General features: G+C 51.7%; 1 protein-coding gene across 1 annotated transcript; it reads left to right on the forward strand.

Moving 5' to 3' along the window:
• Positions 1–16,133: 16,133 nt before the first annotated feature.
• LOC139603626 (serine/threonine-protein kinase pim-1-like) lies at positions 16,134–18,594 on the forward strand. Its single transcript, XM_071454517.1, is given in 6 exon segments — positions 16,134–16,673; positions 16,760–16,814; positions 17,041–17,409; positions 17,637–17,813; positions 18,079–18,203; positions 18,205–18,594. Coding segments are annotated over 6 exon segments (1,656 nt in total).
• The last annotated feature ends 506 nt before the right edge of the window (positions 18,595–19,100 follow it).

The following is a 19,100-nucleotide window of genomic DNA, read 5'->3' on the forward strand; positions in this document are numbered from 1 at the left end:
TATGACCGCCTGCCACAACTTATCCCCAAATATACGCCACTCGGACAGCTCATGCACTGTGTGAGGATTTCGAAAAAGTCCCTGTGCACACCCATAAGCTAACAACCCAGGAAGTTCTTTCTGCAAATCTATACCCTTAACCTGACGCCCTCGTAAAAAGTCAGTAAATAAATCATATGCTGCTTGCCTTTCTTTATCCATGTTAAAGATACCAGCGCGCTTCTTGCAGCCCTTGCAGGCTTTGGCAGCACGTCTCGGCCGGGCTCTCCGATGAGGTCACCCGGGGCTCAGCACTTTCCCTTTTTCAGCGGTGCTTTCGCCGTCCTCGGCTGCGGTAGGACCCGAACTCCTTATGCCGCTCGACCGTGGCAACCAGCGAAAACGTCCAGGGCCACCATTTGTCGTGAACGGCAGAAGAAATGCCTCACACAATATGCGTGAATAGCAAATCCCAAAGTTTATTGAAAGCTCACACATATTTATATTGGTGTTAATGAAGCTTATACATATTGCAAAAGCTGAGCTCATTATTGGCTAAAGCACCCTTAGATCAACCACACCTACTTCTATGCTCTAATGATTATTTTGTTTCTATGTTTGCATTCTTCTAGCTTCTCTACCTAGGATATCTTCATTTTCTGGCAAGCGATTTTCTCCCCCATCTTCCCATTTCAGCGAAGGTCACTATGACCTTTGTCAGTGATTGGACACTGGTTGCCTAATCCCCAGCTTGTTTCCCCTATCCTTATCCAACGGTATCACATCGAAGTGGCCTTTCTCAGCTAGCCAATTATCCAAAAAACCTCTCCATAGTCACCATATGTGGGACACAGGGCACCTGGAGGATCTTCCACATCACCACAGTTGCCTGCAAAGGACAAAGCCCCCCGAGACAGCACTCAGTGCCCAGGTGTCCATGTGGCAGGGCCTGAGCTTGGCAGGGAGAGGCCCGGAGAGACGCAGGGGGAGCACGGGGCCTGCTGGGCCTGGAGCTGCCCCTGGGCCAGGTTTCAGGCCAGCGCCTGCAGCAGGGAGATGCAGTGGGGGAAGGAGGATGGAGAGCTGCTGGAGAGGCGGCCTTGGGGCCAGCAAAGACCAGGTAGAGAAACTCACAGCCAGGACAAAGACACCCGTTTTGTCCCCGTCGGAGGTGCACGTGCTGTGCTTGGGCCAGCTGCCCAGCACATGCAGGAGGATCAGCAGCGCCGGCTCTGCAGTCCTGGGCGAGCACATGATGCTCTTCCACATGGTGAAAGCAGCTCTGTGGGGTTAGAGCTCTGTCTCAGGGGGGTCTCAGACACAGCAGCGGGGCCTGGGCAGCAGTGGGGACCTGAGCTGGCTGCCAGCTCTTCCTCTGCCCACTGTCACTGGCCAGCAGCACCCAGGCAGCCCAGGCCTGTGGGGACAGGCCCCTGATGGGCAGCGAGGGAGCATGGCAGCAGGCTCGAGGCCTGACGTGCAGGGGCTGGCAAAGGGAGCAGCCAGAGGGCCCTGGAACTCTCTGTTGCTGGGACACCTGGGCCAGGCTGTACAGGCTGATGGGCTGGGGAGCCCTGAGCCCTCTGGGCAGGTGGGCCCCATACCTGTCACAGGACGGGGCCACACGCAGGAGCGTCACGACTACGTCAGCGGGCTGTGCTTCCGTCAGATCCAGCAGGCTCCTGTTCAGCCTGTGCTCAGCAAACTGATTGGCCAGGAGCCACTGGTGGATGTACCTGACCAGGGCGGGCACCTGGAGAAGGCACGGGGACACTTGGAAAGATGCCAGAGGGAGGAATGTGCCCAGCTTGTCCAGACAAGTGCTTCCCTTGCCACCACGCTGCCATGGCCTCCAAGAGTTCCAGTGACCAGCAGGCATGGCTTGGGAGAGCAAGCAATTCCTGGGAGGATCAAAGCCTGGCCACAGGCTGCTTACTTGCTTTGGGTTGGAAAAGCCCTCCTCTACCAGCATATCCAGCAGAGCAGCACTGGTCTTGGTTTTGAAGATGTGCGAATAGGCTCTGAGACCAGTGCCCATGGTGCTGGTCTCTTCCGCCCGGATTTTCTTGATGAATTTGCAAACCAGCTGTAGGAGAAGGGCAAGAAGCCAGGGATGTTGCAGGGAACGCTGCAAGCGCGGTGCCAGCAGGCCCGGCCCAGGTGGGGATGGCTGCAGGTACCTGCGCTGTTCTGCGGAAGAGGCCACGGGCGGGCTCCTGCTCTTGTGTGCGCTCCAGGGCTGCACCTGGCAAAGAGCGAGCGCAGCCAGAGCTGAGGGGCTGCGGGAGAGGCCGGAGAACACGGCCCAGCCCTGCGCTCCCCAGGCAGGGAGAGCCCCGGGATGCCCCAGGGGATGGAGCACGGCCCTTGCGGGGTGTCTGCCCAGCCCCTCTTCCGTCCTGTCCATGGGCATGGCCCAGGGGATGGGATGGGATGGGATGGGATGGGATGGGATGGGATGGGATGGGATGCAAAGGTGCCAAGCTGGCTGCAGGCACCAAGCCTGTGGCCCAGCTCTGGCACTCACCCTCCTGCGGCAGCTCAAATGGCACCACCTCTTTGGTTTCCTGTGCTGGGGCAGCTGCAGGGCCTTCTTCCTCCTGTTCCCCCCAGGCCACCTTGGGCACTCTCAGGGGTCTCTGCTCCATGTTAGTGACTGGATTTGTGGCTACTTGCAGGAGAGATGCCTGGGAAAAGCTCCACGTCAGCAAGTGCTGCAGTTGTGCCTGGAAGGCACCTTCAAGACAGAAGCCTGGGGAAGGCTACAGGACAGCAAGTCCTGCACTCTGGTCTCCAGGGCTCCTGCCACAAGGACAGGAGATTCCTGTCAAGGATTGTGGTGGGGCCTCGAGGGCACTGGTGGCAGGGATGGGAGATGCCTCTGGGGCACCAAGTGCCACGCTCTGCCCTCGAGAGCACCTTCAGAAGAGAAGCCTCGGCAAGGCCACGGGTCACCAAGTCCCGTGGTCTGGCCTCGAGCTCAGCTGCAGGAATAATGCCTGGGAAAGGCTGCGGGTCAGACAGGAACGAGTGCGCTGTGCGGGGGCTCCTCACGGCACCGCTCTGTCCCGTTCTGCCCCGTGGCCTGTTCCCAGCAGCCAGGCAAGCTTCTATTTCCCACGTGTCACAAAGGGGCCTTGGTCACCGGGTTCCGTTCCATGGCACGGTGACTGGGCTGCAGCGTGCCAGCCAGGGCCCTTGCACACACTGCCTTCTGCCCTGGGGCCGCCCCCAGCCCAGCCAAAGTAGCCCAGCTTGGAAGGAATCCCTGGCCCCAGGTGTCTAAGACAGCCCGCACAGGATCTTTAGCAAGGGCTCAGAGCATCAGTAAACGCTGCCCGGCTCTGCGGGCTCACTCCTATGCCCATATCTTTCCCTGAGAGCATTTGAATTTCTAAATTAGAATCATTTGAAGGGAGGGGATTTACATTTTCCTTTTCAGAGAAGCCTTCTGCCTTCATTAGCAGACGCCTCTCTCTTCAGAGCAAGGCAATTGTTTATCATCTTGCAGATCCGCAGTTGCTGGGGAGCCCCGTTTTACACCAGGGACCTGGAGAACCATCGCCAGCAATTGGGAAAATCCTAGCTGCTCCATCCAGCCATAGATGAGCTCTCCAAATTTGCCCCAAAATTGGGTCCAGCTCTTAGAGGCCACAAAGAGCAAGTCCAAGTGACTTGATGATATTTTTAGCCCAGAAAGCCCTGCAGCTGATGGCACACTTGACAATCAGCAGGGGACACAGCTAGGCCAAAGGCCAGACCTCTGCTGGGAGCCTTTCTCCTCAAACACCCTTCAAACAAGCCTCCATGCAAGTCACTTGGGAAAGTTTCTTCAAATGATCCATTGCTGGCACACAACTACACAGCCTTATGGGAAAGATCCTAAAGCAGCTGCTCTGGAGTCCAAGAGCCAGCACTAAGAGTCCTTGTCATCTATTTGGAGCTGAATGCCACTTTGGGGGATTTGAAGGAGTTTGGAAGGAGCTAGAGAGCGGACCTCTGAGTTTTTTAGATGATGCCATTGCTTTTTCTTCTCTTCTCCATAGCCAGGAAGGGTGACTTTGGCTCACATCTCCACTGCATGGCTCACAAGGCCGCAAGACTTGTAGTTCCAAGAGCTTTGAAGGATTTCTTGGCCAAGAAGACACTGCCAACAAGGATATTTCTGTTTTGGAGCCAATGCTTCAATATTTCCTCTTCTGGACTCACGCTACAGTGGAAGCTTCCTTAGCCAATCATGTTAGGACACACAAACCTACAGCACTGCATCCTAAGCTTCTTGTTTCCCATTGGAACTACTTGGAATTTTTTCTAGATCTTCAGCCCTAAAACTCTCAACTTTCCTCCACTTCAACTTTCCTCCCCGTGTCTCTGCTCTAATAAACTAGAAATCCGCATGCTGGCTTCTAGCACCTAAGTTTGGGAGCCCTTTCCAAGGTGTCCGATCAAATGCTGTGTTTGATTCTAAGCTTTGCTGACAAGACCAAAGGTCTGAGATTTCCCTGCGTTTGGCTTTCCAACAACACCGATGCTGTTAGTTGCACAGTGCCCAGGATCCCTCTTGCAAGTCAACTGTGGCAGGAAGAAGGCGGCTGCCAGGGGGCTGCTTGTGGCCTCTGACAGCCCCATTGCTCAGGGCTTGCCAGCGCCCCAGCCCCTCAGGGGCTGCCCCAGCCCGGCCAAGCTGCCCGGCAGCAGCGCCGCAGCCCCACAGCAGCTCCAGAGGAGCCCCATCCAGAGGCAGCCGGGAGCCCTCAGCAATCCAGCCAGCAGCACACGGGCAGGAGGACACAGAGGGCGCTTCCTGCCTGGCACGGGGCTTGTGGCCATCTCCAGGCACCGCTCTCACAAGGATCCCCGCAGCTCCGGGCCCTGCCCAGCCGCTCTGTCACCAGCACAAAGGCTTCCACAAAACCACCAAAAGCCAAGGGGCTTCTGGCCATTTTCCGTGCAACACTGCACACCTGGGCAGCTGGCCCAGCCCAGGCACCCTTGTCCCCCTCTTCCCCTAAGCCCTGCAGAGCCTGGGTAGCAAAAGAAAGCTCCTGGGAATCTGTGTATTATAAAAAACTCTACATTCATATACTAAAGAAAAACCAAAAGGAAGAAAAGAACAATCTGAAAGAAATGGAAAATTCCCCCTGGCTCAGGTGGTTCCAGCAGACAGAGCCTCTGGCATCAGCTCTCGGCAGAGCTGCAGCAGCGCAGCCAGCCGAGCGCCGAGAGACGAGGCCTAGTCCTCCATGCCCTGCGGAGCTGATCTTGCAGCCTCTGGAAGACGTAATATGGCTCACTCTGCTGTGCCTGGAGGACATGCAATGTTGCAAGTGCCACGTCTGACACGGCACTGCTGGTGTCCTCTGTCAGGTGTTGAAGGGCTGAAAGAGAGAGGGACAGAGCTGTAATAAGTAGCAATACGTTCGTTTATTAATAAATCAATAGTTAATTATACAATATCAAAGCAATAACTAAATAGCTAATACCACTTGATTCTTAAATGTGTAGCCACATATGGTTGCTTGGCTTGCAGGAATCGTATAGTGCTTTGGGAATTCCATGGTAAAGAAAGGTTCACCTAGAGCTCACAGAGGAGAGCTGTAACAACAATCCCTAAACTCGCAAGGATTGCTTTGGCCTGCAGGAATCGTATAGTGTTCTGAAAATTCCACTGTATAGGTATGCCTTGTAAAGAAAAGTTCACTCAGCGGTTAAAAGAGGAAGACTTGGAGCCTTTATCCCACGACCACCAGAAGGCAGAAAACCTCCCTAGCAACTGAACGAGTAAGCACAAAAGACAGACCACGTCATCCCTGAACCCGGGAGAAGAAGGCAATAAAAGGTGAACTTTGGGGATAGGAGTGGTGCAAGCCTAGAGGAGCAGAGACTCCTGGCCACCCCGTGCTGAACTTTGCTTATTCTTGCTTGCATAATAATAATAATAAAAAAATTATAATTGTATGATCCTTAAATCCAGTGAATTCATTTATCACAATTTGGTGCCATGACTCGGATCCAGAAAACGGGGTTGGTTTGAGAATCCTGGGTGGGTGCCCCACCACCCGGTGGCCCTGGCCTTCTCACCCGACCCCTCATCTGGACTGATGAACCTAAATTCGGGAATAAGCAAGGAAAACACCGGTAACCCTGTAAACTTTGTGCACGAAGATCCAAGCGACAACGCAGGACGCGTGAGTATACGAGGTGAACCGCTCGGTTGGGGTTGGGATCCCAGGGCACGGTGAATGAGACGTCCACCTGCGGACGACGTGAGAGGGACCCTCTAGTAGTGCGGTTCTCGTAGCCCACGAGGGAGCGAGCCACGACTGAGGGGTTTTGTGTGTGTGTGCGTGTGGACGTGCCTTGGAAGATGGGGCAGAAGAAGAGCAAGCCTTCTGATCCCTGGGGGAGGGTCCCCAGTTACCCCCAGTACCTAAGGACAGTCCGTTAGGATTAATGCTCAAGTATTGGGATGACTTTCCTTCCAGAAAGGGGAAGGATAAGGCAAAAATGATAAATTATTGCATGGTAGTATGGGGAGGTAAGAATCTGGATTCAGGAAGTATATACTGGCCTGTTTTCGGATCCTTCGAGGATTGGGACTGTCAAGCCCTGAACATTTATGTGAATTCTAAAGAGCCGGTGAACCCGGAGGAGAGTGCATATGCTAAATTATCGTTGGTAGAAAGTAATGAGCAAACGGCTAGGCTGTTCCCCCTTAAGGGAAGTCAAGGGGAGGAAGACAAAAAGTCTCGACCAGAGGAATATGTTCCTATTTATCCTCCCCCGTATATACCACCAGCTCCCCCTGAACCCCCCCCCAAACGCACCCCAGGCATCGGCCCCTAATAGACAGCAGGTCACGGACTCCCCAGATTGCAGGAGGCATACTCGGAGTTAGATGAGGACAGTAATTGAGGAAGGAGAGAACAGTGGGTTGTTCCCTCTCAGGGAAATAGCATTAGGAGGACCTCAAGCTGGGATGGGGTTTGTCACTGTCCCCTTGAACTCGGGAGATGTCCACGAGTTTAAGAAAGAGATAGGAAAATTATTAGAAGACCCTATAGGAGTAGCAGAAAGAGTGGATCAGTTCCTAGGGCCAAACATATATACTTGGGTGGAGATGCAATCCATTCTAGGCATCCTATTTACAACAGAGGAGAGAGGGATGATTAGAAGGGCAGGAATGAGGATTTGGGACACCCAACATGTTCAAGGTCCCATGGCTGATGTGAAATGGCCCTTGCAAAATCCCAACTGGAACAATCAGGACCCCAACCATCGTGGTCATATGCAGGACTTAAGAACCATCATAATCCAGGGCATACGAGAGGCTGTGCCCCAGGGACAAAATATAAGCAGGCATTCAAAGAGTGCCAAGGAAAAGATGAGACCCCCACTGAATGATTGGAAAGATTAAGGAAGAGTTTTCAGTTATACTCAGGGGTGGGCCCAGAGATGCCAATGGGGCAAGCGCTCCTTAAAACACAGTTTGTAGCCTAATCATGGGAGGATGTTCGAAAGAAATTAGAAAAGTTAGAGGATTGGCAGAGCAGAGGACTTGATGAATTGCTCAGGGAGGCTCAGAACGTGTATGTTAGACGGGAGGATGAGGCACACAAAAGACAAGTTCGGATGATGGTGGCGGCAGTCAGAGAGGGACAGCGAAACAACCCTCCACCACGAGAAAGAAGTGGCATGAGGAGAGGTCCCTGGGATTTAGGAGGACCTCCAACTGGAGGGAGAGAAGGAACAGTGTGCTACTGTTGTGGTGGAAAAGAACATGTGAAGAGGGAATGCTGAAAGAGGCTTAGGGATGAGAAAATGTTCAAAGAGGATTAGGGGGGTCAAGGGCTCTATCTATTGGGGACCCAAATGTCATCGGAGCCCTTGGTAAAACTTAAGGTGGGTCCCCAGCAAACCCCCATAACCTTCCTTGTAGATACAGGGGCCGAGAGATCAACAGTTCAATCTTTGCCCCCGGGATGTAAGATTTCACCTTCCACAGTACAGGTTATTGGGGCAAAAGGAGAACCCTTCAAGGTTCCTGTAATTAAAGATGTCTAAATAGAATCAGAGAAGAAAATAGGGGTAGGATCACTGCTACTTATCCCCGAAGCTGATTACAATTTATTAGGAAGAGATTTAATGGTGGAATTAGAGATAAATATTGAAGAAAAACAGCTGAAAGTCAGGTTGTGCCCCTTACAGGTCACTGACGAAGAGAAAATCAACCCAGAAGTCTGGTATACCCCTGATACAGCAGGAAGATTGAATATAGAGCCCTTCACAGTCAACATTCAAAACCCAGAAATCCCAGTAAGGATAAAACAATATCCCATGTCAGATGAGGGGCAAAGGGGACTAAAACCAGAGGTAGAACAGTTAATACAACAAGGGCTCTTGGAACCTTGCATGCCTCCCTTCAACACCCCCATCTTACCTGTAAAGAAACCAGACGGAAAATACCGATTAGTACATGATCTAAGGGAAATAAATAAGAGAACCATTGCCCGGTTCCCTGTAGTAGCAAACCCCCATACATTGCTCAGTCAATTGAAACCAGATGATCACTGGTATAGTGTTATAGATTTGAAAGATGCCTTTTGGGCATGCCCCTTGAAAGAAGATTGTAGAGATTATTTTGCATTTGAATGAGAAGATCCTGATACCCACCAAAAGCAACAACTAAGGTGGACAGTGCTCCCACAGGGATTCACAGAATCCCCGAATTTGTTTGGGCAGGCACTAGAGCAAATAATGAAATCCTATACCCCGGACCAAGGAATAACCATTGTTCAATATGTAGATGACCTTTGAATTGCTGGAAAAAGTGATGAATCAGTTAGAGAAGAAAGCATTGAGCGTCTGAACTTTTTAAGCATCCAGGGGCTGAAGGTGTCCAAAAGTAAATTGCAATTCGTAGAAGAAGAAGTGAAGTACCTAGGACACCGGCTTAGTAAAGGAACTAAAACACCAGACCCAGGGAGGGTTAAGGGAATCCTCTCCCTTCCTCCCCCAAGAAATAAGAGACAAATCAGGCAGCTACTGGGTCTTGTAGGATACTGCAGACAATGGATTGAAAACTTTAGTGGTAAAGTAAAATTTTTGTATGAAAAACTAACTGCTGAAGGTTTGATGAAATGGACTGAGGATGATGAATCATTAAAACAATTAAAAGAGGAATTGGCTAATGCCCCGGTGCTAAGCCTCCCGGATGTTAGGAGACACTTTTATTTGTTTTTTAACACTGAGGCAGGAGTAGCATTTGAGGTACTGGCTCAGGACTGGGCTGGCAGTCGAAAACCAGTAGCATTTATTTCTAAAATACTAGATCCCGTAAGTAGAGGATGGCCAACATGTTTGCAGATTATAGTGGCAACAGCCCTCTTAGTGGAAGAAGCTCTCAAAATTACCTATGGAGGAGAACTGAAAGTCTTTACCCCCCATAACATACGGGCAGTATTGCAACAAAAGGCAGAAAAATGGATAACAGACTCAAGACTTTTGAAATACGAAATTTTACTGTCATCCCCTCAGTTGATACTTGAAACCACCTCTCTGCAAAACCCCACTGAATTCTTGTTTGGAGATCCACAGGAGAATTTAACTCATGACTGCTTACATAGCATAGAAAAACAAACAAAAATTAGACCGGACCTCGAAGAGGAAGAACTGGAAGGGGGAGAAAGGTTATTTGTGGATGGGTCCTCTAGAGTTGTTGAGGGAAAGTGAATCTCTGGATATGCGATTGTGGGAGGTGAAAATTTGGAAATAATAGAATCTGGACCCATGAGTCCTAGTTGGTCAGCCCAGGCCTGTGAGCTGTATGCAGTATTGCGGGCTCTAAAATTCTTGGAAGCTGAGGTTGGGACCATCTACACGGACTCAAAATACGCCTTTGGAGTGGTACATACTTTTGGGAAAATTTGGGAAGAAAGAGGGTTAATAAACTCCCGAGGAAGAGAATTAATACATCAGGAACTAATTACTCAGGTACTACAAGCTTTAAGAGGCCCAAAGAAAATAGCAATTGTACATGTTAAAGGACATCAAAAGGGTCTCTCCCATTTGATCAGAGGAAACAACACAGCAGACAGAGAGGGAAAGGAAGCTGCTCTCAGAAAATTCCAGGATCAGGGGATAAGGAGAACACGAGATGATGAGAAAGTTTGAGTCCTGAGCTTCACAGCCCAGGAAAAGGAGAAATTAGACAAAATGGGAATAAAAGAGAATGGGGGTATTCGAAAATTGCCAGATGATAGGGAGGTACTGCCAAAATCTATGGCCCAAGAATAGTGCAGTAGCTGCATGACCAGACTCATTGGGGAACCCAAGCCTTAGTAGATCAGTTTACTATTAAGTACATGTGTATAGGAATTTACGATAGAGCAAAACAAGTAGTTAGGGGATGTAGAACATGCCAAAGAGTTAACAGACATCAGGCTCGAGAAAGGATTCCAGGAGGAAGGGAATTAGCACACAGACCTTTTTCACATGTACAAATAGATTTCACCGAGCTACCGAAAGTAGGGAGATACAAGTACTTCTTGGTACTGGTAGATCATCTAACCCACTTTGTAGAAGCATATCCTACATCGCGGGCTACTGCAAATGTGGTGATTAAAACCCTGCTGGAAGAAATAATCCCTAGGTATGGACTAGTAGAAATATTAGACTCTGATAGAGGTCCCCATTTTGCAAAGAAAGTACTGAGAGAGGTAACCATGGCCTTAGGCACTAAATGGCAATATCCCACCCCTTGGCACCCTCAAAGCTCAGGGAGGGTGGAAAGGGCAAATGGAGAAATCAAGAAGCAACTCACCAAGCTCATGGTAGAAACTAAAATGTCTTGGGTCAGATGTTTACCCATGGCATTGCTAAACATTAGAACCCAACCTAGGAGGGATGTGGCAATCTCTCCCTTTGAAATGCTATATGGAATGCCTTACGACTTAGAACTCCCGGGGAACCATCCTTGCATCCAAGATAGTCAAATTCAGGGTTACATACAACAGTTAATGAACCAGAGGGAGGAATTAAAAGGAAAAGGGCTATTGGGACAAAGACCCCCTTTGGATATAATGATGCATAAGCTTAAACCCAGAGATAGGCTCCTAATTAAGACTTGGAAAGAGACATCCCTAACACCCCAATGGGAAGGTCCCTATGTTGTCCTGTTTACCACAGAAACAGCCATCCCAGCTGCTGAAAAAGGCTGGACACATGCCAGTCGAGTGAAAGGACCCATCACTGCAGACACCCCTGGGAGGTGACCAGTCACCCTGGAGATCTACGGCCAACCCTTCGGAAGGCACAGGGACCTGCGCCAGCTGGGAACGTGAATGACTGAATTAGGGGACAGAGAGCTATACCGATTGAGACTCTTGGTAAGAAAACCCCTACAGGAACTGGAACAGGAGTTCAAGTGCCCTCTGCCGTGGAAAACCTGGAATGAACTGACACTTGCTCTTTCAGTAGTGGCTGAAGTGAGGCGAGAATTATTCAATTACACCGAGTGTCTTAAATGTCGGGAATCTTCTTGTCGGGCGTGGGTAAAAATTTTTTGCGGGGGCTGTAAAGACAAATGGTGGATTCTCCAGTCACATTTGGTGGGGAATGCATGGTGTCTTACTTGTGATTGGGATTGGAGAAGAGCAAATCCATTAAGGGCCTTAAGAGAATTTATAAGGATCCCTGGAGAGCAGGAGATCCCTGACAGAGAAGCAGCGTCACTAGTTGAAAATCTAGAACAGAGAAGAGATTGGGCCCTGGCATGGGAATTTCAACACCAATTGCATAGGATCACACGCCAAAACCAGACAGTCATATTAACTACCTTGTGTAAGAAGGGAATGCACGTTCCTCTGGGGTGGCAAGTGAGGCCTGACGAGTGGAATAGCACGATTCGTCGCTATTCCCGAGTTTATAAACAACAAAAACGTAGAGAACGTAGGGAAGAACAACATAACGCTAGGAAGTTCCCTCAGGAGAAAAGGAATAAAAGGCAGAGGGTGAACCCGAAGTAGGTGTGGGACTCAGGCCCTGTAAAGCTCGCTAGGGACGGCAGAGAGTCCGTCATAAAATCAAAGAAATCCTTTGCAAGAGACCCTTTGCCTGGAGGCCTGACAGCCTGCCCTTAGGAGTGGGGGCAGGAGTTAAGGAGAAAGCCCAAATAATGCACCCCCTGAAGACTCCCCCTGCTGCCGAGAAGATAATGATCCCTGCAGACCGACGCACCCGGGCTGGCAGGCGAGGCAGAGAGGTGAGGAGTAGTGGGGGAGAGCAACGGAGCACAGGAACAGGAACAGAGCACAGGAAAGCCCCAGGTAAAAGAGATATGAGTACAAAAGGAGAAAGAAATTTGTTGCTAGGACCCTGCCCTGCTTGGCAAGCTACCTTAATTATTATAACCCTGAGCCTCCGGGCTGCCTGGGGAAACCCTCATCAGCCTTACAAAGAGAACATGATCCCCCTAAATAAATGGACCCTGACCCCTGACTGGTCTCAGGCCTTTTTGCAATCTACCGGATCTATGGGGAATACCACAGGTTTAAGTTTACTAACATTATACTGCATGACAGGCTGCCATACGCTAGACACGAATGGAAGAAGCAGAAAACCTGGCAGCTTCAAGGAGTAGTGGGAGAACAAATTAATACTGGATGTCGAATGGTTAATGGATCTGACTATACTAACGCAATTGCAATCAGTGTTTCCATGGGTCAGGAGGATAAACAAATAGCAGATTGGGCATACCCAATAACACGAGACTGCTGGCAAAACTTCACATGAACTCACACTGCAGAGGTAGTCTGTCTCTGGTCGAAAGATACACAGGGCCTTTCTTTCAAATTTATAATAGATACTAAAACGCACTCTACCACTGCTGAACCTCACAATATCACCACTCCACCTGCACCACCAGTTATACTCACCCCAAACATTTTCAAAATTGGACTTTATATAATCAGGAAAACTGGTCAACAACAAATATTATTCAATCCAGCATGGTCCCTGAAACTGGTCAAACTGCTGATGCAGACCAATGTTTCAGACATCCAGACAGCTTGTTCTCTGTTTTTGCAAACATCCTTTGAAGGCTGGACCATTTGGCTCTGGAAATGCAGCTCTTTTAAAACAAGGAAACCTAGAGATGTGACCAGTGTTCTAGGCACAGGATTGGGAATTCTGAATAGCATTGATTCGGAAGTACTAATGAACAAATTGGCTGCTACGACTAGAGATCTGTCCAAATTACAGCAACCACTGAAGGCATCTCTGTTAGCCTTGGGGACACACCAGTGGATGCTGTCAAACATTTTGCCAGATTGGGAAAGAGTAAATGTGAACCATCACAAATTGGTGATTGATGCACTCAGTGCTGCACAAAATAATGTTTCCTTAGCCCTCAGCTGTATCCAAGCACAATTGTGGATGCAGTCAGTTTCTGCCTCGATTATAAGAGAAGGCGAGGAAGGCACTTTCCCCACAGAAATTCGGAAAATAATCTGGGACAATGCCAATGATTTTGAAAGAGAATTCCAGTCCTGGTGGAAACTGGTGAATTTTACCTATAATGCTATTTCAAATACAGCTACTGCTTTTGTCTTGACCATACACAATGCCTCTGTACATCTAGTTTTTCCTGTTACTGCATTAGGAATAAACCATGACGGAGCTGTTCTCTATCCTATAGAACATAGGGGATGGGCCCGTCAGTTTGATGACACATGGCAAACTGTTGATTTGGAATCTTGTATTATCCGAGAACAACTGGGGTTCATCTGTGAGGGCAATGTAATTATAGCTCAAGATATCTGTTTAGACACGGAGCAAAACATCTGTCATTTTGAGATTCGTCCTAATGAGACTTCTAAAACAGTTCTTACATCCATAGGCAATGGATGTGCGTGTTTTAGAACTATTTGTGATTCTGTGCTTGTAGATGATATTGTGGTGGATACAAAGAATCACTCCAACTTCTGTGCTTGTAACTTCACTAAGATTACAGGGTGTGATATCACTCATGAAGCTAAAGTCACCTCTCACCACCTATTCCAATCCAACTACACACTGCTTCACAAGCTAATGCCCACCCCAATTGGGATGAACTTCACTCTAGTGAGACAACTGATGCTCCATCAAGACCTGATCCAAATCCTTGAGAAAATCAAGGAAAGCGGACAGAAAACCCTGGTGACTGTTCATGATGACGTAGGAAAAATACACCGGGTTATAGAGAGGGTAAAGCAAGATGGCGAGCACAGGTGGTGGGATACCCTGTTCGGGTGGGCTCCTACTACCACAGGTGTCCTAAACAGTATATGCCATCCCATTGTTTTCTTTTGATTCTGATTGTGCTTGGTTTTATTTTGTCAGCAGTTCTATTCGTTCTGAATTGGAATATGATGAAAAAGCTAAGGAAATTGGCATGTATAATTAGTGCACATAGCTTAACTGATGAGGAAACTCAGTTAACACTTGCTAGTGTTAAAAACGCCAATCACTTGTTTCCAAAATTTTAAAAGTTTAATAGTAATAAAATGGTTATAAAAATAGCTATACGATTAGAGTAATAATAATTTGGACAAACTGAATTAGGACAATATGAGACAATAAAGACAAAGAGTTACGGATGTCCGGGACCTTTTTCTGGGCAGCACAAGCCCGAAAAGGACCCCTGTTAACAAAGGATTAACCCTTAAAAACAATAGCCTGTTGCATATTCATACACTTCATACATGATGCATCAATTCCATTCAAACACAGTATTCTGTCTGGTCATCGTCAACTTCTTCCTCCAAATCCTAACAGCGCCTTCGAGGCGAGAAGAAGTTGGTTTCTTCTGATAAGAGGGCCATAAATTCTTCTTCTCTCAAAGATTTAGGTGTCCTGTGGCTGCTATCTCACTGCGAGTCTTTTCTTTTTAAAAAAGTATCCTACATAGCATCATTTCTATTTTAACAATTTTTATAACCTAAAACTATATTTAACACAGTACTTAAGAAAACTAATACAGCATTACTTTCTAACACAACACATAGAATATTCATTTTAATATTTGCGAAAAGGCAATAATAGAATACATGCATTTTTCACACTAGGAAGGAACTAAAAAGATTTAATGATCAAAATTGGTAAAAAAAAAATGGGGGATTGTAATAAGTAGCAATACATTTGTTCATTAATGAAATCAATAGCTAAATAATTATACAATATAAAAGCAATAACTAAATAGCTAAAACCGCTTGATTCTTAAATGTGCAGCCACATATGGTTGCTTGGCTTGCAGGAATCGTATAGTGCTTTGGGAATTCCATGGTAAAGATATACCTTATAAGGAAAAGTTCACCCAGCGGTCACAGAGGAAGGCTGTAACAACAATCCTTAAACTCACAAGAATTGCTTAGGCTTGCAGGAATCGTATAGTGTTCTGAAAATTGCACTGTATAGGTATGCCTTATAAGGGAAAGTTCACTCAGCGGTTCACTCACTTCATCCCACGACCACCAGAAGGCAGAAAAAGACGCCCTAGCAACTGAACGAGCAAGCGCAAAAGACAGACCACGTCATCCCTGGACCCGGGAGAAGAAGGCAATAAAAGCTGAACCTTGGGGATAGGAACGGTGCGAGCCTAGAGGAGCGGAGACTCCCGGCCGCCCAGCGCTGAACTTTGCTTATTCTTGCTTGCATAATAATAATAATAAAAAATTAATAATCCTTAAATCCAGTGAACTCGATTATCACACCCATGAAATGTTGCGTCTCACGCAAAGAAGAAAGAAGCCACAAGCCAACACCCTTCTTTATTGCTACACTGTTTTCTTTGGTTACTTCTCTAATAGGAATGACTTTGGGGTGTGATTTGTTTGTTTCTCTCTTTCGTTCCTTGGGGCGTGCGGCGGCTCCTCCGTTGGGTTCGCGGGGCAACGGAGGAACGGCCGCGAGCTCCGGCGGCTCCGCAGCAGCAGCAGCAGCAGCAGCAGCAGCAGCAGCAGCAGCAGCAGCAGCAGCGGCAGCAGTGCTTTTCTCAATCGGTGTTCCGCTCGACTTTTCCCTCCCTCCGCATCCCCTTCTCCCTCCCACTCACTGTATTCCCGTCCCGTGCCGTGCCGGGCCGTGCCGTCCGTGTTCCGCCTCTCCCAGCCCGGCTGATGCCGCGTCCCGCAAGGCGCCCCTTGGCGGGGCCGCCCCGTGCCCGCCCCTGCCCGGCCCGCCGTGGTTCCGCCTCGGCCGGGCTCTCTCCGTACCGGCTGTGGCGCCGCTGGAAGAGCCGCTTGCTCTGGTGCTGGCGGAGCATCGCGGTCTTTTGGCTCGGCCTGGCGCGGGCTCTGGCCCAGCCCCGGCCGAGGCCCCGGCCCCGAACGAAGCCCCTGCCGCGGTTCCGCCCGCAGCCGCTCCGCTGCCGCCCGGCTCCCGCCCCGTGGCCGAGAGCGTGGCCGGCAGCTTCCCCGCTCCGAGCTCCGCCGCTCGCCAGCTCGGCCGCCGGCCCCGAGCCGCCGCAGCCCGGGGCGGCTCGGCAAGCAGCAGCGCGCCGGGCGGGCGGGTGCCCCGGGCGGAAGAGCGGGAGCGCGGTGCCGCCCGCACGGGCGGAGAAGCCTCCCCTGGAGCAGCTCTACCGGCAGGGCCCGCTGCTGGGCAGCGGCGGCTGCAGCAGCGTTTACTCCGGGACCCGGCTCGCCGACGGCGCCCCGGTAAGAGACGGGGCCGGCTCGGAGGGCGGCGGTGGGCGGTGGGCGGCGGGCGACGAGCTCAGCCCGCCGCTCGCCTTGGCTCGCAGGTGGCCATCAAGCGGGTGTCCCGGGGGCGCATCTCGGAGTGGGCGCGGCTGGTGAGTGAGCGGGGCCAGCGGGAGGAGCCGGCGGGGCGGGCCGGGCGGGGCTGAGGCGAGGCCCGGCAGGGCGGCAGCCGGAACGCTGCGAGGGCAGCGAGCGTGGAGTGAGCGGGGGCCGCGCAGCGCCCTGGGCCGGGCCATGGCGAGCCGCGGCGAGGCCGGGCAGGGGCTGCCCGAGGCGCGGCGCAGCATCGGCCCCGCTGACGGCATCGCGGTCCCCCCGCAAGGCAACGGCGCCCTTGTGCCCCTGGAGCTGGCGCTGCTGTGGATGGTGTTGCGGCCTGGCTTCCGCGGCGTCGTGCGGCTCCTGGACTGGTTCGAGGTGCCCGAGGGCTTCGCGCTGGTCACGGAGCGTCCGCAGCGCTGTCAGGACCTCTGGTACTTCCTGCATGAGCGGCGGTTCCTGACGGAGCCCGTGGCGCGGGGGCTGTTCCGCCAGGTGCTGGAGGCCGTGCGGCACTGCAGCAGCCGCGGCGTCCTGCACCGCGACATCAAGGCCGAGAACGTCCTCGTCGACCTGGCCACGGGCGAGGCCAAGCTCATTGACTTCGGCTGCGGCACGATCCTCCAGGACACGATCTACACCCGGATGTCAGGTGAGCCCAAGCCGGGGCCCAGCCGGGCAGCTGAGTTCCCCGCTTTGCTGGCAGAGGGGGAAGAGGGGGGAAGGAAGGAGGGGGAATCCTTCTTCAGCCAGCTGCAGCCAAGTTGCTTTTTGGCAGGGCAGGGGCTGGCTGCTGTGGAACGGGAGCTGGCTGGGAGGGAGGGAGGGCGGGAGGGAGGGAGCAGCATGGGCCTGATGAGCTGCGCCCGTGTCCCATAGGAACGCCGGAGTACAGCCCACCGGAGTGGATCCGCTTTGGCTGCTACCATGGCCAGCCAGCCACTATCTGGTCCCTGGGCATCCTGCTCTATGAGCTGGTCTGCGGGCACCTTCCTTTCCGCACCAACGAGAACATCGTCCGGGGCCAGCTCGTCTTCCCGCCGCGGGTGTCTCAAGGTGGGGATGCGCCTTCAAGGCACGAGGGGAAGAACGGGCTTGGGAGGGGCAGCTGGCACATAAGCATCCTGCTCTTGCAGCTGGTGAGGAGGTGGATCTCCTGGGCTTAGCTGGAGGAGGTGGCACCTTGCCTCTGTGCTGGTGTCCTCCGCATGAGAGGATCAATAGGAAGCTTTTGGGTGCAGCTCTGAGCACTGCTGGTGTTGCCTGGGCACTGTGGAATGTGGGAGAGCATGGACAGGAGCCTTCTGGTTTCTCTCCGCAGAGTGCCAGCACTTCATCAGGTGGTGTTTATCCATGGAGCCCACACACAGGCCATGCTTGGAGGACCTTTTTGAGCATTCTTGGCTGCAGGAGCCCTGCCTGGCCCAGGAGACAGCAGAGATGCATCCCTGAGCACAGTAGGATCCAGGAGCCCAGCAAGCAGCAGCGGCACGCGTCTCGTGGCACTGGAAGAAAACCCCGGAGCGTTTCCCTGCGGCCGCGGCGCGGAGGAGAGAGCGCAGCCGAGGAGATGCTGCTTCCACTGGTCCCCACGAGCTGTGGGGGGAGCGGCTCCGTGCTGCCTGTCCCATTGGAGAAGTGGTGGCAGTGCAGTGAAGGTGACACGGATTGGGACAGAGGAAACATCCCCCTGCAGCTCAATGGCATCGTGATGTCCCCGCAAGCCGAGGCACAGCTGGCGTGTTCTTCTGGAGCACAACGTGGAGCTGGGAACACATCCTGGAGCTGGCCGCTGGCGGGGCAGAGCCAATTGGTTTTGGCTGCGGCCCCTGCCTGAAGGACACGCTCTGCACTCCGATGAAATCAAGATAAGTCCCCAGCCGGCGCAGGGGCGGGGGGATGCTGGTGCTTCCAGGCACGGCAGGGCTCGGCCTGGCCACATGCCGGAGGTTCCCCGCTCGGCAGTGCTGGGGAATATTAATTTTTCTGCCGGCCGCCGAGCTGCTTTTTGGCGGGACAGGGCACGGATGTTGTGGAAGGGGAGCCAGCTCCTGGCCTTGCTGACAGCTTCTGCCAGCCAGCCTGGCACGGGCTGAGGCAGGGGCAGCCAGCCTGACAAAAGCATCCATCCATGTGGATGGGGGCGGCAGAGGGGGGACGGGTTCTGAAGCCGTGCCCCAGCTGGTCTGCTCTGCAGGCCCTTGAGGAAGGGGTGCGTTTACGGGCAGGAAAGGTGGGGATTTTCCCCACCCCTGGACAGGTTTAATTCTCACCTGGAGTGGTCAGACCCTCCTCAGGCCTGTGAAACGGTGACAGGCTTTGTGCTTTTTCTTGTTTCCAGGT

This window comes from Agelaius tricolor, unplaced genomic scaffold, assembly GCF_023055355.1.
Source record: "Agelaius tricolor isolate 1412-34295 unplaced genomic scaffold, bAgeTri1.0.p SCAF_40, whole genome shotgun sequence".
In the NCBI taxonomy this organism is placed as follows: Eukaryota; Metazoa; Chordata; class Aves; order Passeriformes; family Icteridae; genus Agelaius; species Agelaius tricolor.